The sequence below is a fragment of the Apodemus sylvaticus genome, chromosome 8, assembly GCF_947179515.1.
Source record: "Apodemus sylvaticus chromosome 8, mApoSyl1.1, whole genome shotgun sequence".
Lineage (NCBI taxonomy): Eukaryota > Metazoa > Chordata > Mammalia > Rodentia > Muridae > Apodemus > Apodemus sylvaticus.
Genome location: NC_067479.1, coordinates 2,177,242 through 2,202,535, shown reverse-complemented (window position 1 = coordinate 2,202,535; position 25,294 = coordinate 2,177,242). Strand labels below are relative to the sequence as shown.

General features: G+C 40.6%; 1 protein-coding gene across 2 annotated transcripts in view; it reads left to right on the top strand.

Moving 5' to 3' along the window:
• Pcca (propionyl-CoA carboxylase subunit alpha) overlaps window positions 1-25,294 on the top strand; it is a 774,935-nt gene that overhangs the window by 517,757 nt on the left and 231,884 nt on the right. Inside the window, exons 10-11 of one of the 2 annotated variants that reach the window (XM_052190574.1) lie at window positions 6,652-6,754; window positions 19,513-19,607. The exons of the other annotated variant lie outside the window; for it this stretch is intronic. Coding sequence (XP_052046534.1) covers window positions 6,652-6,754; window positions 19,513-19,607 — 198 coding nt within the window. The remainder of the gene's footprint in view (window positions 1-6,651; window positions 6,755-19,512; window positions 19,608-25,294) is intronic. 2 annotated transcript variants of the gene reach the window in all.

Sequence of the window (25,294 nt, the reverse complement as noted above, 5' to 3'; positions counted from 1 at the left end):
GTGACTCTCCCACCTGGCTCTTTTTAAGGTTTTTTTTTTTTTTTTTTTTTTTTTAAATTGACAGGTAATACATCTATACAATGAACAAGATATTTTCTTTATAAGATATACCCACCTCTGCTTCCTGAGAGCTGAGGTTAAAGTGGTATGCCACCATGCCTTGCTAAGTTTGCTGAACTGCTCAAATAATTCCCCTTTGTTATGTATCTAGCAAAATAATAATTAAATCTATACTTTTTTTCTCCTCAAAAAACCATCCTTTTCTGTTTTAAATGTTTGAAGTCATTTTAAAGGAGATATAACACAATGTCCGAAGTGGTCTATGGGACACAGCTGCATCTCAGGCCCGGCATCTGAAACATGTCTAGGAAGCATCTTCCTACAGAATTACAGTCTCTGTTGCTCCCCGCACTGTGTAACTGCCAGGCCCTTTCCACTTTTTTGTGTCTTCTAACTTCTAATGCAAATAAACATGTGCTTTTTAATACTTCTTAACTAGTGTATTAAAAATATTTGTTTAGCCGGGTGGTGGTGGCGGCGCATGCCTTTAATCCTAGCACTTGGGAGGCAGAGGCAGGTGGATTTCTGGTCTCCAGACTGAGTTCAAGGACAGCCAGGGCTACACAGAGAAACCCTGTCTTGAAAAAGAAAAAAAAAAGTATGTTTATTTTACTTTATGTGAATGGGTATTTTGAATCAACAGAGTGAGTGCCCCCCCTCCCCCATCTTTGCTCCATGACAGAGCAGTCCAGGAACACCTGGTTCACTGTGACAAACCAAGTATAACATTGCTTGAGGCAAGACTGAGCAGGGCTCCAAAGGCACAAAAGAGGAAGGCAATCTGTGCCAGAGGAAACCCAGTCATCTAGTGTTGCAGAAATAGCCTTAAAGATCCAGAGTAGGTTGAAGCACCAGCCTGTGACAATAAGACCATCAGAACTAGATGGCTAAAGGCAAGTGTAGGAACATTACTAACAGAAACCAAGGCATTATGGCAGCATCTGAACCCAACTCTCCAAAAACAACAAGCCCTGGATACCCCAACATGCCAGAAAAACAAGAGTTGGATTTAAAATCACTGGTAAGGATGCTGTTAGAGGAACACATGAAGGACATAAATAAATCTCTTAAATTCAGGAGAAAAATGATCAAAAGCTAGAAGCCCTTACAAGGGAAACACAAAAATCACTTAAAGAAATTCAGGAGAATATGGGTCAGAAGTTAGTATAGCCAATAAGGAGGAAATGCAAAAATCACTTAAAGAAATACAGGAGAACTTTGATCAACAGGCAGACGTCATGAAAGAGGAAACACAAAAATCTCTCAAAGAATTACAGGAAAATACAAACAAGCAAGTGAAGGAACTGAGCAAAAACTTCCTGGATCTAAAAACAGAAGTAGAAACAACTAAGAAAGCACAAAGGGAGACAACTTTGGAGATAGAAAACCTTGGGAAGAAATCAGGGGCCATAGATGCAAATATCAACAATATAATACAAGAGATAGAAGAAAGCATCTCAGATGCCGAAGATACCATAGAAACCATGGACTCAACAGTTAAAGAAAATGCAAAATGCAAAGAGCTTGTAACCCAAAACATCCAGGAAATCCAGGACACAATGAGAAAGCCAAACCTAAGGATTATAGGCATTGATAAGAGTGAAGATTTATAACTTAAAGGGTCAGCAAATATCTTCAACAAAATTATGGAAGAAAACTTCCCTAACCTAAAGTGAGAAATGCCCATGAATATACAAGAAGCCTACAGAACTCCAAACAGACTGGACCAGAACAGAAATACCTCCTGTCACATAATAATCAAAACCCCAAAGGTACTAAACAAAGAAAGAATACTTAGGGCAGTAAGAGAAAAAGGGCAAGTAACATATAAGGGAAGACCTATCAGAATTACACCAGACTTCTCACCAGAGACCATGAAAGCTAGAAGATCCTGGGCGGAGCTCATGCAGACTCTAAGAGAACACAGATGCCAGCTGAGACTACTATACCCAGCGAAACTCTCAATCACTATAGAAGGAGAAACCAAGATATTCCATGACAAAACCAAATTTACACAATATCTTTCCACAAACCCAGCCCTACAAAGGATAATAGGGGGAAAACACCATTACAACAAGGGAAACTATACCCTGGAAAAAGCAGGATATTAAACTTCTTTCATCAAACCCAAAAGAAAATAACCACACAAGTATAAAATTAACATCAAAAATGATAAGAAGAAATAACCACTACTCCTTAATATCTCTTAACATCAATGAATGCAATTCCCCAATAAAAAGACATAGACTAACAGACTGGTTATGTATACAAGACCCTACATTTTGCTGCATATAGGAAACACACTTCAGTGTCAAAGACAAAAACTACCTTAGAGTAAAAGGCTGGAAGACAATTCTATAAACAAATGGTCTCAGGAAACAAGCCAGAGTTGACATTCTTTTTTTTTTGTGTGTGTGTGTGTGTGTCTTTTTTTTTTATTTTTTATTTTTTTTTATTCGATATAATTTATTTACATTTCAAATGATTTCCCCTTTTCTAGCCCACGGAGTTGACATTCTAATATCAGATAAAATTGACTTTCAACCTAATGTCATCAAAAGAGACATGGAAGGACACTTCTTGCTGGTCAAAGGAAAAATCCAACAAGAAGAACTCTCAATCCTGAACATCTATGCTCCAATACAAGGGCGCCTTCATTCATAAAAGAAACTTTACTAAAGCTCAAAGCACACATTGCACCTAACACAATAATTGTGGGTGGCTTTAACACTCCACTCTCCTCAATGGACCGATCAGGAAAACAGAAACTAAACAGGGAGACAGTGAAACTAATTAAAGCTTTGGCACAACTGGATTTAACAGATATATATATAAATATAAAACTTTTCATCCCAAAAGAATATATCTTTTTCTTAGCACCTCATGGTACCTTCTCCAAAATCGATCATATAGTTGCTCACAAAACAGACCTCAACAAATATAAGAAGATTGAAATAATCCCATGCCTCCTATCAGATCACTATGGAGTAAAAGTGGTCTCTAATAACAATAAAAACAACAGAAAGCCCACATATACATGGAATCTGAACAATACTCTACTCAATGATACCTTGGTCAAGGAAGAAATAAAGAAAGAAATCAAACATTTTTTAGAATTCAACGAAAATGAAGGCACAACATAACCAAATCTATGGGACACAATGAAAGAAGTGCTAAGAGGAAAACTCATAGCTTCGAGTGCCTCCAAAAAGAAATTGGAGAGAGCATACACTTGAAGATTAACAGAACAACTGAAAGCACTTGAACAAAAAGAAGCTAATTCACCCAGGAGGAGAAGAAGAAAGGAAATCATCAGACTCAGGGATAAAATCAATCAAGTAGAAACTAAGAGAACCATACAAAGAATCAACAAAACCAGGAGCTGGTTCTTTGAAAAAATCAACAAGATAGATAAACCCTTAGCCAGACTAACTAAAGGGCACAGAGACAGTATCCAAATTAACAAAATTAGAAATGGAAAGGGAGATATTACAACAGAAACCGAGGAAATTCAAAAAATCATCAGATCCCACTACAAAAGCCTGTACTCAACACAACTGGAGAATCTGGAGGAAATGGACAATTTTTTATACAGATACCAAATACCAAAATTAAATCAGGATCAAATAGATAATCTAAACAGACCCATAACCCCTAAAGAAATAGAAGGGGTCATAGATAGTGTTCCGTTCAAAAAAAGCACAGGACCAGATGGTTTTAGTGCAGAATTCTATCAGACCTTCAAAGAAGACTTAACACCAATACTCTTCAAACTATTCCACCAAATAGAAACAGAAGGAACACTACCCAACTCGTTCTACAAAGCCACAATTACACTGATACCAAAACCACACAAAGATCCAACTAAGAAAGAGAATTTCAGGCCAATTTCCCTTATGAACATCGATGCAAAAATACTAAATAAAATTCTTGCCCGCCAAATCCAAGAACACATCAAAATGATCATCCACCATGATCAAGTAGGCTTCATCCCAGGGATGCAGGGATGGTTCAATATACGGAAATCCATCAATGCTATCCACTATATAAACAAACTCAAAGAAAAAAAAAACCACATGATCATTTCATTAGATGCTGAAAAAGCATTTGACAAAATTCAGCATCCTTTCATGCTAAAAGTCTTGGAAAGTACAGGAATTCAAGGCCCATATCTAAACATAGTAAAAGCAATATACAGCAAACTGGTAGCCAACATCAAACTAAATGGAGAGAAACTTGAAGCAATCCCACTAAAATCAGAGACTAGACAGGGCTGCCCCCTCTCTCCATATCTTTTCTTGGAGAAAAGTATATAGTTTTTCATATAGTTCTTGAAGTCCTAGCTAGAGCAATTAGACAACATAAGGAGGTCAAAGGGATACAAATTGGAAAGGAAGAAGTCAAACTATCACTATTTGCAGATGATATGATAGTATACATAAGTGACCCAGAAAACTCTACTAGAGAACTCCTACAGCTGATAAACAACTTGAGCAAAGTGGCTGGCTACAAAATCAACTCAAGCAAATCAGTAGCCTTTATATACTCAAAGGATAAGCAGACTGAGAAAGAAAGTAGTGAAATGACACCCTTCACAATAGCCACAAACAGCATAAATTATCTTGGGGTGACTCTAACCAAACAAGTGAAAGACCTATATGACAAGAACTTCAGATCTCTAAAGAAGGAAATCAAAGAAGATCTTAGAAAATGGAAAAATCTTCCATGCTCGTGGATTGGCAGGATTAATATACTTAAAATGGCCATCTTGCCAAAGGCAATCTACAGATTCAGTGCAATCCCCATCAAAATCCCAACTCAGTTCTTCACAGAGTTAGAAAGAGCAATTCTCAAATTCATATGGAATAACAAAAAACCCAGGATAGCTAAAACTATTCTCATCAGTAAAAGAACTTCTGGGGGATTCAGTATCCCAGACCTCAAACTTTACTACAGAGCAATAGTGATACAAACTGCATGGTACTGGTACAATGTCAGGCAAGCAGATCAATGGAATAGGATTGAAGATCCAGAAATGAACCCACACACCTATTGTCACTTGATCTTTGACAAAGGAGCTGAAAGCATCCAGTGGAAAAAACTTAGCCTTTTCAACAAATGGTGCTGGTTCAATTGGAGGTCAGCATGCAGAAGAATGTGAATCGATCCATTCTTATCTCCTTGTACTAAGCTCAACTCCAAATGGATCAAGGACCTCCACATAAAACGCGACACACTGAAACTAATAGAAAAGAAACTGGGGAAGACCCTTGAGGACATGGGCACAGGGGAAAAGTTCTTGAATAGAACACCAATAGCTTATGCTCTAAGATCAAGAATTGACAAATGGGACCTCATAAAACTACAAAGTTTCTGTAAGGCCAAGGACACTGTCAAAGGACAAAACATCAAGCAACAGATTGGGAAAGGATCTTCACAAGCCCTAAATCTGACAGAGGCCTAATATCTAATATATGCAAAGAACTCAAGAATGTAGACCCCAGAGAACCAAATAACCCCATTAAAAAGTGGGGTACAGAGCTAAACAAAGAATTTTCACATGAAGAACTTTGGAGGGCTGAGAAGCACCTTATGAAATGTTCAACATCATTAATCATTAGGGAAATGCAAATCAAAACAACCCTGAGATTACACCTCACACCAGACAGAATGGCTAAGGTAAAAAAATCAGGAGACAGCAGGTGTTGGCAAGGATGTGGAGAAAGAGGAACACTCCTCCACTGTTGGTGGGATTGCAAGATGGTGCAACCACTTTGGAAATCTGTCTGGTGGTTCCTCAGAAATCTGGGCATGACACTTCCGGAGGACCCTGCTATATCACTCCTGGGCATATACCCAGAGGATTCCCCGGCATGCAATAAGGACATGTGCTCTACTATGTTCATACCAACCCTATTTGTAATAGCCAGAAGCTGGAAAGAACCCAGGTGTCCCTCAACAGAGGAATGGATACAAAAAATGTGGTATATTTACACAATGGAATGGTATTCAGCCATTAGAAACAATGAATTCATGAAATTCTTAGACAAATGGATGGAGCTGGAGAACATCATACTAAGTGAGGTAACCCTGACTCAAAAGATTAATCATGGTATGCACTCACTGATAAGTGGATATTAACCTAGAAACTTGGAATACCAAGACAAAATCCACATATTAAATGATGTCCAAGAAGAACAGAGGAGTGGCCCCTGGTTCTGGAAAGGCTCAGTGCAGCAGTATAGGGCAATACCAGAACAGGGAAGTGGGAAGGGGTGGATGGGGGAGGAGGGATGGGGGCTTATGGGACTTTCGGGGAGTGGGGGGGCCAGAAAAGGGGAAATCATTTTGAAATGTAAATAAAAAAATACATCGAACATAAAAAAAAAGAATATAAATGAAAAAAATATATAAGTGGCTCAAGGTTGTGACAGAGGGGTAAACGGAAGTTGCTGCTCAGGTTAGATTAGGTCGCTGTACATGCAGTGAGTCTGTTCCCCGTTTGTTCTGAATTAAGCTGAAACAAAACTATCTTCTATGTAGAAGACTATCTTTGATTTGCTAGTATAATTGTTCTTTTTTTTTCTACAGGGATGGCTTTCGGTTTTCATCCCAGGAAGCTGCTTCTAGTTTTGGTGATGATAGACTTCTAATAGAAAAATTTATCGATAACCCTCGTCATATAGAAATCCAGGTTGGTACTGTTCAAGATGCCATCTAATGGCTGAGGGTATGACTATGCCATGTTGCTGGAATGGTTTGGGTCTGCTGGAAATGAAATAGAAACCCACCTGTGAGACACAGCAGTCTAAGGTGATTCCTACTTGTGGACTCACCCAGTTTCTTTCATGACTGGGACACTGGAGCCATTAAAAAAAAGGAACAGTAGTATATACTATTAATACATATAATGATCATGATATATATTTGTATGTATGTTATACCTCTTGGCTCAGCTCATCTCAGCTCATCTCATTGGTTTTCCCTTTTCATCTCATTGTCTTTAAGCGACAGAGTTCTTAATACATTCAGGACTTTTCTGTGTAGCCCAGCCTTGCTTTCCATATGCAATACTGTTGCTTTGCCTTCAGAGCACTGGGGTTTGTTGATTTAGGTATGGTGTGTTGGTCTGTGAATATGCCTGAATAAATGGTTTTGTTTGCTATGTAGTGAGAGTAGATGCTTTCCCATGTGGCTCTCTAATTTTCTCTGATAAATAATGTTACAGGATATTTAAACCTGTTCCTAATTATGGTGTTGCTCAACCTTAGCACACACCTTTAATCTCTCTGGCTGAAATACAGACATGCCCTTAGTACATACTTTTAATCCCCCAAATGAAGGTAAAGTTAGTTTGAAGAAGGAAGCACCCATGTTTGAAAGTTGTGTCTAATTGAGGGATAGGTAAATTGACAAATCAGAGAAAGATTTGACAGAACAGGATACGCCCAACTTTCATGAGAGAGGAAATGGAAGCTATACAAGGGAGAAGCAGTACAGGACAGGAGAGTACAGAAATACAGCAGAGTTCATGGAGAACAGTGCGGTAGAGTTAGAGGGAGAAGCAGAGAGGGAGAAGGGGGCAGGGGATTAGAAAAGAGTCAGTTTAAGGCCAATGTAGAGGCCGAGAGGAAAAGCCAGATTGAACCAGTCAGCTGGGAGAGGAGTCTGAGCCAGAGCAGCTGAACTGCACCAGCCAGCCAGAGCTCAGAAAGAACTAGGAAAGGTGAGCTTACTTAGCAGTAGGTTTCAGAGGCTGAAAACATTCTAGGCCTAGATTAGATTGTACATAGGCTAGAAGCTTCCAGAGCTAGGCCTAGGGTAGCAGATGGAGGCATTAAGCCTTAGAGACAACAATTACATCAGCAGACTAAAATTTACTTTTACAAAATGATACCATATATTGTATTTACATTTGTTATATACATTGTATATAGCATTTGTTGTAAATTAAGTGATATTGGTTCATTCTCCAAATTATATTTGTTTTAAAGATATCTGAGGGCTGGGGCGATGGTTCAGTTGGTGAAATACTTTGTATGCAAGCCTGAATTCAGTTCCCCAGTCTCCACATAAAGAACAGGCATGGTGGTGCATTTGTGTAATGCCAGTGCTGGGGAGGACCACTGGCCAGACTGAGTCATTTAGCTGTGGGCTTAGCTAGAGACTCTGTCTCAAAATAAAAATGAAAATAATAGAAGACACCTGATGTCAATCTTTTCCCTTTCTATATGCTTGTGTGTGTACTTACACTTGCAAGAACTTATGCACACATGCATGCAAGCATATGCTACACACGTCACATTCTTACACATACACATGCGTACACATACAGAGAGAGAGAGAGAGAGAGAGAGAGAGACAGAGACAGAGAGAGACAAAGAGATATCTCAGAATATGGTAAAATTAATCTTCTAAATTACTCCCCCCTCACCCTCGACAGCTTAGGCTTTCTATCCTTAAATCTCAATGTAACTTTTAGATTTTACCCATTAATTTAATTCCTTTATAACATACATACTTACACCCCAAGCACTGGGGTTGGATTTGGGTTGTATTGGTTCTAGATTGACTTTTTTGTCAGTCCATGAAAACGCTCCTAGTTTATGTAAGCCTTCATTAGTCCCTCCAGAAGTGCTCTTTAGTTTTAAGTCTAAAGGCTTTATGTCTCTCATTCATCTCCCCTAGTCACTTCATCATTTTGACCCTGTGATATGTTAACCCTTCATTAGTTTTGACCCTATGATGTGCTAACTGCTGCATTACTTTGATTTACCATTTATTTGTTGTTGCTCATGTAATTCACACAGATGATTTTTGCGCACTGGTTTTAAAACAGGTATCTTTGCTAAACTCTTTTTAAAAATTTGTGTCTTTAGTCTTGTGCTGAGTGAGAATCTCAAAATGCAAAGGCAGAAGGCACTGCTCCCACTGGCAGGGGCACGCCACACTGCTCCCACTGGCAGGGGCACGCCACACTGCTCCCACTGGCAGGGGCACGCCACACTGCTCCCACTGGCAGGGGCACGCCACACTGCTCCCACTGGCAGGGGCACGCCACACTGCTCCCACTGGCAGGGGCACGCCACACGGCTTGAACTTAGATGCCCCAGTGTCCTGATGGATCACGGATCCTTGAGAGCAGAGATGAGATCTTAGTTCTTTGCTGTTCCATCAGCTAGGCCTTTGTGTTTCATTAATATTCAACAAATGTTTGTTTAAGTAGTTACACATCTACATTAGCATTTAGTTTAATTACCTTTGACCTCCCTTCTGGGGTATGTTTTCAAACATAGGTAAGTCTGTCCCCTAGTAAATGGATAACCTAGATGTCTCCCCCATCTGATCTATCTTAGGTTTTAAAAAACCTATTCACTTTCCAGTTTTCATGAAAATTTTTGTATTATAATTTACATTTATAGGGTTGTTTTAATAATTTTTCCCCAGTAGGAACTAAGTAGTGTCTGTTCACCCTCCTTTCATAAGGCCCAGTGACAATGCAGAGTTCCCCTGGGTAACCAATGAGCTTGTTATTAGACTTACCTATGGAGCATGTGTGAGGGGTAATGGGCAGGAGTGTTGGTGTCCCTACAGCAGCCACAATTAGAAGCTGACTACAGCATTCAACATGAATGATGGCTTCCCCGTGACTGTACAGTTGGGGCCCTCTTCTTTTTTGTCATTCAGCCTGTATAGTCTAGGCCCTCCCAAGACCCAAAGCCACATGTAATTAGGGCAGAAGTATATACAAGTAGCTGAGAATAATGACTGGACTATCAGATGAAGGTCCAGTGGTCCCGTCCAGTCCTCCTCCTTCGGTGAGGACACAGGGACAGCTGTGGTAGTGCTTTGCTAGCAGACATGGTCCACTGACGATGGCAGTGCTTTGGTTCAGAGGACACTGCCATATGACAAGCTTAGATCACAGAAATCAACTTCACTTTCACCCTGTCCTGTTCCCTTGGTTTCTGCACTTAGATGATGTTACCTATTTCTTGAATGTCTACTCACAGTCTGGGAAGCATATATATGCATGTCAGTCATCTGATAACTTTTACATGAGCACTTCCATCATGCTTCTTCTGAGGTGTACATGGGGAATGTTCAACTTGAGAACCACTGGTGGTATTGCCCAACCTGGGTTCAGGGACTCTCAAGAGCGTGGGTTATCATGAAGCCTCTTGAGGAGCACGTGGCCATTTCCTGTTCAGCACATAAAGGGTTATAGCCAAAGTGTACAACAGCTCACAAGGGTAAGGGCCATCTTTCCCTTATAAGTCTATTTTATTAATGTTTTCCAGTATATCATCACTAGTTTTTTAAAATGCTTGAAAATTTCCCTGAGGTTTTCATTTCGAGCTTTATATGCTGTTGTGCCAGTATATATGTCTGGGCACCAATTCCCATATATGTCTATGTATCAAATTCCCTACATTTTTTTAGAGCAATCAAAGAGACTATATAGAATCAGAGAGAAACACTTGATTCTATATCTGAGTCTTTTTTTTTTTTAGACAGTTGCCAGTGCTTTTTGAGATTCTTTGTTGTTTTGGCTTTATTTCTTGGAGACTAAATGTACTTTTACTTCCTTGTCAACTAAAGTTTAAAAAAAAAAGAAGCTGAGAGTTATTTCAGGAGTTAAAAAATTTTTAGATGAACCTCATGCAGCTACCTTGAAGTCTTGGAAGGAAAATGCTAAGCTATTGGCAGCTAATGATTCTAAATTTTCCTTTATTACTTGAAATGAGTTTTGAATTTAGAAAGGCTTTATTCCTAAAAATTTCCAGTCATATATTCACTATTCATGCCTTAGCTAACTATGTGTATTGTGAGTATGCTTTTTTAAAAACCAGTAACAGCCATATAAAACATTAATATGATACTTCTATCAGCTCTCTATAATACATGAAGGAACCGATAACAGAAAACCCTTCAGTGAGGCTGGATAGCTGCTTGGTGCTAAAATTAGTGACTCATTTTAGAGTTCCTAAGACAAGTCTGTGGCCCTAAAATATGTGTGCAGGGACATTGGAACAACTCTGAATGATTAAACACAGCAAGTGTCATTTTCTCTCTAGGGGCCCCAGTTGATTTCTCCCTCTCACAAACAAAATGCAGCTAACTCCTGACCATCATTTCTAACTTCCTCTAACAGAATAAGCACAGCAGTGTTACCCCTCCTCCACACACAAATAACACACTGGATAAGAACAACAGATATCTTTGCAGAATGATCTGCTGTCCCTGCTTATTGGTGACCAAAAGGCATGACCCCAGCCAGCGCTTTCTCGGTGCTTCTCACTTCCACAGTGGCTTCTGACCTCCCAGCCATTGTTAAATGATCATCATATGACCATCTGTGGTGGAAATGCAGCATAAGGATAGTTTTCCTCTGCTGTTTTTACTAATTTTTATTTATTTATTTATTTGATATATTCTTTATTTACATTTCAAATGATTTCCCCTTTTCTGGCTCCCCACTCCCTGAAAGTCCCATAAGCCCCCTTCCCTCCCCCTAGTCCCCCATCCATCCCTTCCTACTTCCCTGTTCTGGTATTCCCCTATATTGCTGCACTGAGTCTTTCCAGAACCAGGGGCCACTCCTCCATTCTTCTTGGACATCATTTAATATGTGGATTGTGTCTTGGGTATTCCAAGTTTCTAGGCTAATATCCACTTATCAGTGAGTGCATACCATGATTGATCTTTTGAGACTAGGTTGCCTCACTTAGTATGATGTTCTCCAGCTCCATCCATTTGTCTAAGAATTTCATGAATTCATTGTTTCTAATGGCTGAATCATACTCCATTGTGTAAATATACCACACTTTTTGTATCCATTCCTCTGTTGAGGGACATCTGGGTTCTTTCCAGCTTCTGGCTATTACAAATAGGGCTGCTATGAACATAGTGGAGCATGTGTCCTTACTGCATGCTGGGGAATCCTGTGGGTATATGCCCAGGAGTGGTATAGCAGGATCCTTCGGAAGTGTCATGCCCAGATTTCTGAGGAACCGCCAGACTGATTTCCAAAGTGGTTGTACCATCTTGCAATCCTACCAGCAGTGGAGGAGTGTTCCTCTTTCTCCACATCCTTGCCAACACCTGCTGTCTCCTGAGTTTTTTTTTTTTTTATTCGATATACTTTATTTACATTTCAAATGATTTCCCTTTTCTAGCCCCCCCACTCCCCGAAAGTCCCGTAAGGCCCCTTCTCTTCCTCTGTCCTCCCACCCACCCCTTCCCACTTCCCCGTTCTGGTTTTGCTGAATACTGTTTCACTGAGTCTTTCCAGAACCAGGGGCCACTCCTCCTTTCTTCTTGTACCTCATTTGATGTGTGGATTATGTTTTGGGTATTCCAATTTTTCTAGGTTAATATCCACTTATTAGTGAGTGCATACCATGATTCACCTTTTGAGTCTGGGTTACCTCACTTAGTATGATATTCTCTAGCTCCATCCATTTGCCTAAGAATTTCATGAATTCATTGTTTCTAATGGCTGAATAGTACTCCATTGTGTAGATATACCACATTTTTTGCATCCACTCTTCTGTTGAGGGATACCTGGGTTCTTTCCAGCATCTGGCAATTATAAATAGGGCTGCTATGAACATAGTAGAACATGTATCCTTATTACATGGTGGGGAGTCTTCTGGGTATATGCCCAGGAGTGGTATAGCAGGATCTTCTGGAAGTGAGGTGCCCAGTTTTTGGAGGAACCGCCAGACTGCTTTCCAGAGTGGTTGTACCAATTTGCAACCCCACCAGCAGTGGAGGAGTGTTCCTCTTTCTCCACACCCTCTCCAACACCTGCTGTCTCCTGAATTTTTAATCTTAGCCATTCTGACTGGTGTAAGATGAAATCTCAGGGTTGTTTTGATTTGCATTTCCCTAATGACTAATGAAGTTGAGCATTTTTTAAGATGCTTCTCCGCCATCCGAAGTTCTTCAGGTGAGAATTCTTTGTTTAACTCTGTACCCCATTTTTTAATAGGGTTGTTTGGTTTTCTGGAGTCTAACTTCTTGAGTTCTTTATATATATTGGATATTAGCCCTCTATCTGATGTAGGATTGGTGAAGAACTTTTCCCAATTTGTTGGTTGCCGATTTGTCCTCTTGATGGTGTCCTTTGCCTTACAGAAACTTTGTAATTTTATGAGGTCCCATTTGTCAATTCTTGCTCTTAGAGCATACGCTATTGGTGTTCTGTTCAGAAACTTTCTCCCTGTACTGATGTCCTCAAGGGTCTTCCCCAGTTTCTTTTCTATTAGCTTCAGAGTGTCTGGCTTTATGTGGAGGTCCTTGATCCATTTGGATTTGAGCTTAGTACAAGGAGACAAGGATGGATCAATTCGCATTCTTCTGCATGCTGACCTCCAGTTGAACCAGCACCATTTGTTGAAAAGGCTATCTTTTTTCCATTGGATGTTTTCAGGCTCTTTGTCGAGGATCAAGTGGCCATAGGTGTGTGGGTTCATTTCTGGATCTTCAATCCTGTTCCATTGATCCTCCTGCCTGTCACTGTACCAATACCATGCAGTTTTTAACACTATTGCTCTGTAGTATTGCTTGTGGTCAGGGATACTGATTCCCCCAGATTTTCTTTTGTTGCTGAGAATAGTTTTAGCTATCCTGGGTTTTTTGTTGTTCCAGATGAATTTGATAATTGCTCTTTCTAACTCTGTGAAGAATTGAGTTGGGATTTTGATGGGTATTGCATTGAATCTGTATAGTGCTTTAGGCAAAATGGCCATTTTAACTATATTGATTCTACCGATCCATGAGCATGGGAGGTTTTCCCATTTTTTGAGGTCTTCTTCCATTTCCTTCTTCAGAGTCTTGAAGTTCTTGTCATACAGATCTTTCACATGTTTGGTAAGAGTCACCCCAAGATACTTTATACTGTTTGTGGCTATTGTGAAGGGGGTCATTTCCCTAATTTCTTTCTCAGCCTGCTTATCCTTTGAGTATAGGAAGGCCACTGATTTGCTTGAGTTGATTTTATAACCTGCCACTTTGCTGAAGTTGTTTATCAGCTGTAGGAGCTCTCTAGTGGAGTTCTTTGGGTCACTTAGGTAGACGATCATGTCGTCTGCAAATAATGATAGTTTGACTTCTTCCTTTCCAATTTGTATCCCTTTGACCTCCTTATGTTGTCGAATTGCCCGAGCTAGTACCTCAAGTACAATATTGAGAAGATAAGGAGAAAGGGGGCAGCCTTGTCTGGTCCCTGATTTCAGTGGGATTGCTTCAAGTTTCTCTCCATTTAGTTTGATGCTGGCTACCGGTTTGCTGTATATTGCTTTTACTATGTTTAGGTATGGGCCTTGAATTCCTGTTCTCTCCAAGACTTTAAGCATGAAAGGATGCTGAATTTTGTCAATTGCTTTTTCAGCATCCAATGAAATGACCATGTGGTTTTGTTCTTTGAGTGTGTTTATGTAGTGGATTGTATTGATGGATTTCCGTATATTGAACCAACCCTGCATTCCCGGGATAAAGCCTACTTGATCATGGTGGATGATCGTTTTGATGTGTTCTTGGATTCGGTTGGCAAGAATTTTATTGAGTATTTTTGCATCGATGTTCATAAGGGAAATTGGTCTGAAGTTCTCTTTCTTTGTTCGATCTTTTTGTGGCTTTGGTATCAGCATAATTGTGGCTTGGTAGAAGGAATTGGGTAGAGTTCCTTCTGTTTCTATTTTGTGGAATAGTTTGAAGAGTATTGGTGTTAACTCTTCTTTGAAGGTCTGGTAAAATTCTGCACTGAAGCCATCTGGTCCTGTGCTTTTTTTGGTTGGAAGACTTTCTATGACTCCTTCTATTTCTTTAGGCATTATGGGACTGTTTAGATGGTCTAGTTGGTCCTGATTTAATTTTGGTATTTGGTATCTGTCAAGGAAATTGTCCATTTCCTCCAGATTCTCCAGTTGTGTTGAGTACAGGCTCTTGTAGTAGGATCTGATGATTTTTTGGATTTCCTCAGTTTCCGTTGTTATATCTCCCTTTTCAATTCTAAGTTTGTTAATTTGGATACTTTCTCTGTGCCCTTTGGTCAGTCTGGCTAAGGGTTTATCTATCTTGTTGATTTTCTCAAAGAACCAGCTCCTGGTTTTGTTGATTTTTTGTATGGTTCTCTTTGTTTCTACTTGATTGATTTCGGCCCTGAGTTTGATGATTTCCTGCCTTCTACTCCTCCTGGGTGAAATAGCTTCTTTTTGTTCTAGGGCTTTCAGGTGTGTCATTAAGCTGGTAATGTATGCTCTCTCCATTTTCTTTTTGGAGGCACTCAGGGCTATGAGTTTTCCTCTTAGCACTGCTTTCATTGTGTCCCATAGATTTGGGTATGTTGTGTTTTCATTTTCATTGTGTTCTAAAAAGTCTTTAATTTCTTTCTTTATTTCTTCCTTGACCAAGGTATCATTGAGTAGAGTATTGTTTAGTTTCCAAGTGTATGTGAGTTTTCTGTTGTTTCTGTTGCTATTGAAGACCACTTTTACTCCATAGTGATCAGATAGGAGGCATGGGATTAGTTCTATCTTCTTATATTTGTTGAGGTCTGTCTTGTGACCAATTATATGGTCGATTTTGGAGAAGGTACCATGAGGTGCTGAGAAAAAGGTATATTCTTTTGTTTTAGGATAGAATGTTCTATATATATCTGTTAAATCTAATTGGTCCAAAGCTTCAATTAGTTTCATTGTGTCCCTGTTTAGTTTCTGTTTTCCTGATCGTCCATTAAGGAAAGTCCAGTGTTGAAGTCACCCACAATTATTGTGTTAGGTGCAATGTGTGCTTTTAGTTTTAATAAAGTTTCTTTTACGAAAGAGGGTGCCCTTGCATTTGGGGCATAGATGTTCAGGATTGATAGTTCTTCTTTTTGTATTTTTCCTTTGACCAGCAAGAAGTGTCCCTCAGGGTCTCTTTTGATGACTTTAGGTTGAAAGTCAATTTTATCTGATATTAAAATGGCTACTCCAGCTTGTTTCCTGAGACCATTTGCTTGTAAAATTGTCTTCCAGCCTTTTACTCTAAGGTAGTGTTTGTCTTTGACCCTGAGGTGTGTTTCCTGTAAGCAGCAAAATGTAGGGTCCTGTTTATGTATCCATTCAGTTAGCCTGTGTCTTTTTATTGGGGCATTAAGTCCATTGATGTTAAGAGATATTAAGGAATAGTGATTGTTACTTCCTATCATTTTTGACGTTATTTTTTAAATTTGAATGCTTAACTTCTTTTGGGTTTGATGAAAGGTTACTATCTTGCTTTTTCCAGGGTGAAGTTTCCCTCCTTGTATTGGCGTTGTCCTCCTATTATCCTTTTTAGGGCTGGGTTTGTGGATAGATATTGGGTAAACTTGGTTTTGTCATGAAATATCTTAGTTTCTCCATCTATGGTGATTGAGAGTTTTGCTGGATATAGTAGTTTTGGTTGGCATTTGTGTTCTCTTAGAGTCTGCATGAGATCTGCCCAGGACCTTCTAGCCTTCATAGTCTCAGGTGAAAAGTCTGCTGTGAAATGGAAGAAGACCTCAAAAAATGGGAAAACAAAATAGTACAAGTCTGCTGTGATTCTGATAGGTCTTCCTTTATATGTTATTTGGCCTTTTTCTTACTGCCTTTAATATTCTTTCTTTGTTTAGAACATTTGGTGTTTTGATTATTATGTGACGGGAAGTATTTCTGTTCTGGTCCAGTCTGTTTGGAGTTCTGTAGGCTTCTTGTATATTCATGGGCATCTCTCTCTTTAGGTTAGGGAAGTTTTCTTCCATAATTTTATTGAAGATATTTGCTGGCCCTTTAAGTTGTAAATCTTCACTCTCATCTATGCCTATAATCCTTAGGTTTGGTCTTCTCATTGTGTCTTGGATTTCCTGGATATTTTGGGTTACAAGCTTTTTGCATTTTGCATTTTCTTTAACTGTTGAGTCCATGATTTCTATGGAATCTTCAGCATCTGAGATTCTTTCTTCTATCTCTTGTATTCTGTTGTTGATATTTGTATCTCTGTCCCCTGATTTCTTCCCAAGACTTTCTATCTCCAAAGTTGTCTCCTTTTGAGTTTTCTTAGTTGTTTCTACTTCTGATTTTAGATCCTGGATGGTTTTGCTTAGCTCCTTCACTTGCTTGTTTGTGCTTTCCTGTAATTCTTTAAGAGATTTTTGTGTTTCCTCTTTCATGACCTCAGCCTGTTGACCAAAGTTCTCCTGTATTTCTTTAAGAGATTTTTGTGTTTCGTCTTTCATGACCTCAGCCTGTTGACCAAAGTTCTCCTGTATTTCTTTAAGTGTTTTTTGCATTTCCTCCTTGTTGGCTTTTGTATTTTCCTTGATTTCTTTCAATGATTTTTGTGTTTCCCTTGCAAGGGCTTCTAACTTTTGATCCATTTTCTCCTGAATTTCTTTAAGTATGTCCTTCATGTGTTCCTGTACCAGCATCATGACCAGTGATTTTAAATCCAAATCTTGTTTTACTGGTGTGATGGGGTATCCAGGACATGTTGGTAGAGGAGAATTGGGTTCAGATGTTGCCATATTGCCTTGATTTCTGTTAGTGACGTTCCTGCGTTTGCCTTTTGCCATCTAGTTCTCACTGGTGTTAGTTTGTCTTGTCAGTGCTGGACTCACCAGTGCAAGCTGCCCCTTCCCAGTTGGCCTCTGGTGCACAGCTTACCTCCTGAACTGCTTGTAGACAGGGTGCTGCTGCCCAGGCTGTTCAGATCCCAAAGCAGGCACCCGAAGGCTCCCGCTGGGGCCCGCTGGATTCACTGGAGCACACTGACTTCTCCCAGCTGGCCGCCCGGAAGCCCAGCTAGCCTCTTGCAGGACTTGGAGATGTGGTGCTCCCGCCCAGGCTGATCTGGATCCGGAAGCAGAGAGAGTAGAGTTGAGGGCTTCCGCCTGAGGCCTTGCCCCAGATTGTGTCTGTGGACCAGATGGAGCCCGTGTGCACCCCCAAGGAGTGCCGACGGTGTATGCTGCTGTGACCTCCCCTGTGTTCCGCTCACTCCGCAGCCGATCCGCCAACCTGGCTGGCGCACACAAGGTTAGCCTGGCCGCCCAGTCCCTGAGTCCAGGCAAAAGCCTGGGAGGCCAAGGTCCAAGCAAAGTTCCCCTAGGGCTATGACTGTTAATTGGGTCCGCCAGGTGACTAGGATGGTGGGCGTGCGTGCCCGCGCTCCCTGAAAGCGCTGGGAGAGTCTGCTGTGCTAACAACCTACTGGGCGGGTTGACTCACAGATGGCCCACCAAGCCGCCCAGTTCTTGGGGTCAGTCCTGTGCCTTTTGGGGCCTAGACCCCCGCTTTGTTAGCCTCAGGCTATGCCTGTTACAGGTCTGCCTGCCAGAGCTCTCTGTTGTCCTGCAGGCAAAATGGCGGCGCAAGCGCAGGCCTGGGCAAAAAACCTCCTGGCTGGGTTGGAACCCCGATGGCCCCCCGACCAGCCTAGGGCCTGGGTGCAGGCCAACGCTCGTTGGGATCAGACCACCGCGGTGTTGGCCTCAGATTATGTTTGTGTACCTCAGTCTGTCCGATCCCTGGAGTCCGAAACCAAGATGGATGCACCTCTCCTGACTGGTGGGAGGCCGAGTTCTGAAGTGGCTTCCGTGCAGGAAAGGCGCCACAGAACTGCAGCTGCTTGCCGCCCGGCTGGTCAGCGAAGGTCAGTGGTCGTGGGCGCAGGGCCTAACTGGACCTTGTGTCGCCTTGGTTTCACTGCTGATGGCCCTTCAGCTGGACCAGCCACTGCTGCACTGCCGCCGCCGCCGCTGGAAGTTGTCTCCTGAGTTTTTAACCTTAGCCATTCTGTCTGGTTTGAGGTGAAATCTCAGGGTTGTTTTGATTTGCATTTCCCTAATGATTAATGATGTTGAACATTTCTTAAGGTGCTTCTCAGCCCTCCGAAGTGTTTCATGTGAAAATTCTTTGTTTAGCTCTGTACCCCACTTTTTAATAGGGTTATTTGGTTCTCTGGGGTCTAACTTCTTGAGTTCTTTGTAGATATTAGATATTAGGCCTCTGTCAGATTTAGGGCTTGTGAAGATCCTTTCCCAATCTGTTGCTTGATGTTTTGTCCTTTTGACAGTGTCCTTTGCCTTACAGAATATTTTACTATATTCTAGAGTTGTAAATATACTTTACTTTTGTTAATATTAACTCACTATATGTTTTGAAAGCTATGTATTCTCTGAAGTCTGGATATTAAACAGCAAGGGAGGTTACATGGGGTGTTGTGAGCTGGGGGGTATTGTGAGCTGGGGGGTGTTGTGAGCTGGGGGGATGTTGTGAGCTGGGGGGTGTTGTGAGCTGGGGGGTGTTGTGAGGTGGGGAGTGCTGTTAGCTGGGGGGTATTGTCAGCTCCGGGGGATGTTGTCAGTTAGCTGGGGGTGTGTGAGCTGTGGAGTGTCAGCTGTCAACCCTCACTGCTAGTGTTCTCAAATGACATCACTCTTAGATTTTAGGTGATAAACATGGAAATGCTCTGTGGCTCAATGAGAGGGAGTGCTCCATCCAGAGAAGAAACCAGAAGGTGGTAGAGGAGGCACCAAGGTAAGTGTTGTCCCAGAGAGCACCCATAAAACTACCTGATTTTAATCATCTTTTACATTAAAACATTTTGTTAACATTACCTTAATATAAATTTTACCAATAGATGTTTCTATAATAATGGTTAAGAATCTGTTACTTGAGGTCTCTCAGTATTTTAGTGCATAAAAGTGAGAAGTAGATTTTCAGGAAGTAGATTTTTAGTAGGTGAGAGAGTTAGACAGTTGTGACTTGTTTAGGTTTGGGGGTTGTGCAGAGCCTGTCAGTTCTCAGGACGCCTAGAATAGATGTGCTACTTATGTTAGAGAAATGTTAACAAAGTTGGTCCTGGGTTTTCCTACTGAGAAAGGATTCCTGGATAGAGTTCTTGAGCAGTCCTTGATTCATTTGAGCTGCTCTGGTGGTTCCCAGCCGCTGCAGTGGGTTTGTGAGGCCCTTCATGAGAATTCATTTCTATTCAGTAGGTACTTGCTATTCAGTAGAGAGGCAAAGGCAGGTGGATCTCTAAATTTGAAGTCAGCCTGATTTACATAGAGAGTTCTAGGTCAGGTAGAGCAACATAGTGAAACTATTGTCTTAAAAAAACAAAAACAAAAAAGAAGCCCAACTAGTGCCAGGCGTGGTGAAGTATGCTCACAACTTAGTATCTCAGAGGCTAAGGCAGGAAGATCACCATGAATTCAAGCCCACCTGTGCTATAGTGAGTATCAGGCTGCTAAAGGCTACATTGAAAGACCTTCTTCCAAAAATCAAAATCAGGCAACTCACCCCCGAAACTGAAAAACAAAAACAAAACCCAGTTGAGTATATGTAGTCATTTTGAAATGCCAAGCACTGAAATAAATATCCAATAATACTGTGAATTGTAAAGCCAACATGTCTTAATATGTGTACATTCTCAAAAGAATATATATGACCATGGGTAAAATTTTAATCACAGGGTAAATTTATTCCCTAGTTTAGACACCATGGTTAAAAACAAGGGGTAATGTGGTGGTCTTAAGACATGGTGTCTTAATCCTTTGACTCTGCTGTTACTTAGTGCTGGGGGAGGTCTGAATCACCTTGTCCCGTGACTGCATTACCAGCAGAAGGCCTAGCAATTGTACTGCTGCTCTGCAAGGGTCACAGTATAGAAGTGGATAAGACCATAAAGAACAAAATGGAGTCTACTTAACTGCTAGAAGCCTCTGTGTTTGTACGCTCTCCTTATTTTACCTGCATTAGCTTTATCCGGCTGTTGTTTCCCAGATTTCTCTATACCTATATGGCTTAGGATACTGCAGAACTATATATATAATAAAAAAAATCTTAACACCTGAAGCCATCCAGTAATCAACATCACCTGAAGGGTGACTAGAAAGTACATCTCCTGTTTGTCTGCTTAGCTCTGTCCCTATGGCAATCTAAATGACTGTTGACGGCTCGAAACTATCAATTTAATATGGAATTGAAATGTAATCCTAGCGGTAAAAGAGATCACAGGGTTGCTTGCTACAACTTAAGGAATGAGATAGGAAAGTGGCCAAATTTTTGGCCTAAAACCAGGAAGGGACAGCAGATGAAAAGTATCTTAGAATGCAAAAACAAAACAAAACAAAAAATAAAACAAAAGCAAAACAGACAAAGCAAAGTAAAGCTAAAGCAGCCAAATGCAGAGCCTGGACTCCTTATATGGATCTTAATTCTAAGAAAACTAGTCTTTCTACTGATATTTCCAAGGAAATTAGGAAAGTTTTGAGCACTGACTAACTACTAATTGAATACTGATAGGCTGTTAAGGAGGTCTTGTGCAACAGAGACCAGTGAGTCTGTAGAAGAGTGGGCATGAGACACAGGTCTATCAGGAGTGGCTCTTTCTAGATGTCATTCTGGATGAAGAAGCACACATACAGTTTCAGTATACCATCTCACCATGAATATTGTACAGCCTGTTTGACAGATCTTATAGGAGGAAAACACCAGCCTGCAAATAGAAATGGAGTTAGTACTAATTTTTTTCAGAGCCTTTCTTATGTAGAATAACTACCAGAAAATAATGGTTGTCTGGTGTACATCCCCTCATTCATTTACATATATATCGATATATATATGTATATATATTCGATATATTTTTTATTTACATTTCAAATGATTTCCCCTTTTCTAGCTCCTCACTCCCCAAAAGTCCCATAAGCCCCCTTCTCTCCCCCTGTCCTCCCACCCACCCCTTCCCACTTCCCTGTTCTGGTTTTGCTGAATACTGCTTCACTGAGTCTTTCCAGAACAAGGGGCCACTCCTCCTTTCTTCTTGTACCTCATTTGATGTGTGGATTATGTTTTGGGTATTCCAGTTTTCTAGGTTAATATCCACTTATTAGTGAGTGCATACCATGATTCACCTTTTGAGTCTGGGTTACCTCACTTAGTATGATGTTCTCTAGCTCCATCCATTTGCTTAACAATTTCATGAATTCATTGTTTCTAATGGCTGAATAGTACTCCATTGTGTAGATATACCACATTTTTTGCATCCACTCTTCTGTTGAGGGATACCTGGGTTCTTTCCAGGATTTGGCAATTATAAATAGGGCTGCTATGAACATAGTAGAGCATGTATCCTTATTACATGGTGGGGAATCCTCTGGGTATATGCCCAGGAGTGGTATAGCAGGATCTTCTGGAAGTGAGGTGCCCAGTTTTTGGAGGAACCGCCAGACTGATTTCCAGAGTGGTTGTACCAATTTGCAACCCCACCAGCAGTGAAGGAGTGTTCCTCTTTCTCCACATCCTCTCCAACACCTGCTGTCTCCTGAATTTTTAATCTTAGCCATTCTGACTGGTGTAAGGTGAGATCTCAGGGTTGTTTTGATTTGCATTTCCCTAATGACTAATGGAGTTGAGCATTTTTTAAGATGCTTCTCCGCCATCCGAAGTTCTTCAGGTGAGAATTCTTTGTTTAACTCTGTACCCCATTTTTTAATAGGGTTGTTTGGTTTTCTGGAGTCTAACTTCTTGAGTTCTTTATATATATTGGATATTAGCCCTCTATCTGATGTAGGATTGGTGAAGATCTTTTCCAATTTGTTGGTTGCTGATTTGTCCTTTTGATGGTGTCCTTTGCCTTACAGAAACTTTGTAATTTTATGAGGTCCCATTTGTCAATTCTTGCTCTTAGAGCATACGCTATTGGTGTTCTGTTCAGAAACTTTCTCCCTGTACCGATGTCCTCAAGGGTCTTCCCCAGTTTCTTTTCTATTAGCTTCAGAGTGTCTGGCTTTATGTGGACGTTCTTGATCCATTTGGATTTGAGCTTAGTACAAGATAGATAAACCCTTAGCCAGACTGACCAAAGGGTACAGAGAAAGTATCCAAATTAACAAACTTAGAAATGAAAAGGGAGATATAACAATGGAAACTGAGGAAATCCAAAAAATCATCAGATCCTACTACAAGAGCCTATACTCAACACAACTGGAGAATCTGGAGGAAATGGACAATTTCTTTGACAGATACCAAATACCAAAATTAAATCAGGACCAAATAGATCATCTAAACAGTCCCATAACACCTAAAGAAATAGAAGGAGTCATAGAAAGTCTTCCAACCAAAAAAAGCACAGGACCACATGGTTTCAGTGCAGAATTCTATCAGACCTTCAAAGAAGACTTAACACCAATACTCTTCAAACTATTCCACAAAATAGAAACAGAAGGAACACTACCCAATTCCTTCTACGAAGCCACAATTACGCTGATACCAAAACCACACAAAGATCGAACAAAGAAAGAGAACTTCAGACCAATTTCCCTTATGAACATCGATGCAAAAATACTCAATAAAATTCTTGCCAACCGAATCCAAGAACACATCAAAACGATCATCCACCATGATCAAGTAGGCTTTATCCCGGGAATGCAGGGTTGGTTCAATATACGGAAATCCATCGATGCAATCCACTACATAAACAAACTCAAAGAACAAAACCACATGGTCATTTCATTGGATGCTGAAAAAGCATTTGACAAAATTCAGCATCCTTTTATGCTTAAAGTCTTGGAAAGAACAGGAATTCAAGGCCCATACCTAAACATAGTAAAAGCAATATCCAGCAAACCAGTAGCCAGCATCAAACTAAATGGAGAGAAACTTGAAGCAATCCCACTGAAATCAGGGACTAGACAGGGCTGCCCCCTCTCTCCTTATCTTTTCAATATTGTACTTGAGGTACTAGCTCGGGCAATTCGACAACATAAGGAGGTCAAAGGGATACAAATTGGAAAGGAAGAAGTCAAACTATCATTATTTGCAGATGACATGATAGTCTACCTAAGTGACCCAAAAAACTCCACTAGAGAACTCCTACAGCTGATAAACAACTTCAGCAAAGTGGCAGGTTATAAAATCAACACAAGCAAATCAGTGGCCTTCCTATACTCAAAGGATAAGCAGGCTGAGAAAGAAATTAGGGAAATGACCCCCTTCACAATAGCCACAAACAGTATAAAGTATCTTGGGGTGACTCTTACCAAACATGTGAAAGATCTTTATGACAAGAACTTCAAGACTCTGAAGAAGGAAATGGAAGAAGACCTCAAAAAATGGGAAAACCTCCCATGCTCATGGATCGGCAGGATCAATATAGTTAAAATGGCCATTTTGCCAAAAGCAATATACAGATTCAATGTAATACCCATCAAAATCCCAACTCAGTTCTTCACAGAGTTAGAAAGAGCAATTAACAAATTCATCTGGAATAACAAAAAACCTAGGATAGCTAAAACTATTCTCAGCAACAAAAGAAATTCTGGGGGAATCAGTATCCCTGACCACAAGCAATACTACAGAGCAATAGTGTTAAAAACTGCATGGTATTGGTACAGTGACAGGCAGGCAGATCAATGGAACAGGATTGAAGATCCAGAAATGAACCCACACACCTATGGTCACTTGATCCTCGACAAAGGGACTGAAAACATCCAATGGAAAAAAGATAGCCTTTTCAACAAATGGTGCTGGTTCAACTGGAGGTCAGCATGCAGAAGAATGGGAATTGATCCATCCTTGTCTCCTTGTACTCAAACCATTTAAAGTTTTGATGAAAACATTTTAGTTTGACCTGCCTGTGAGAGAGTGATTTTGAAACAGGCTTTAGAGGTTTATTAGATGCATTTCCTATGTTCCACAAAGGCATTGTGAACACTGAATTAGCAAATTCTGAACTACTTGCCTTGGGGAAATAGAGTGTTTGGGCACCTCTGAGCCTCAGGCTATAACATTTTCACATTACATGTAAATATGACTTATGCACCTGATCAGTGTAGAACTTTGTTTTCTGTATGTCCCAATTGAACAACTCCTTATTCAATTGCAGTGCAAGACTGTCTAGGCTTCCCTCTCATGTAGGCTTTCTCCAGAAGACCTTTCACAGCCATTATGCTCTTAGGAGACCAGAGGGACTTGAGCACAAAAGTCAAGAGTCTCTCAAACATCGCTGCTCTCCTCTCCCTCAGTCCTTGGAGATGACAATGGCTGAATATAAACCGTAATAGGAAGACAGTGCTTCATGTGTTAATCCTCAGCTTTTGACAGTTCTCTTCCCTCTGCTTGTTCATGTGTGCATAAATGTGCTGCATTTTTAAGAGTACATAAGTTCAATCAAGGAGCCAATTTGCACACAAGGAATCTATGAAGAGTGAAGGTTGTGTATG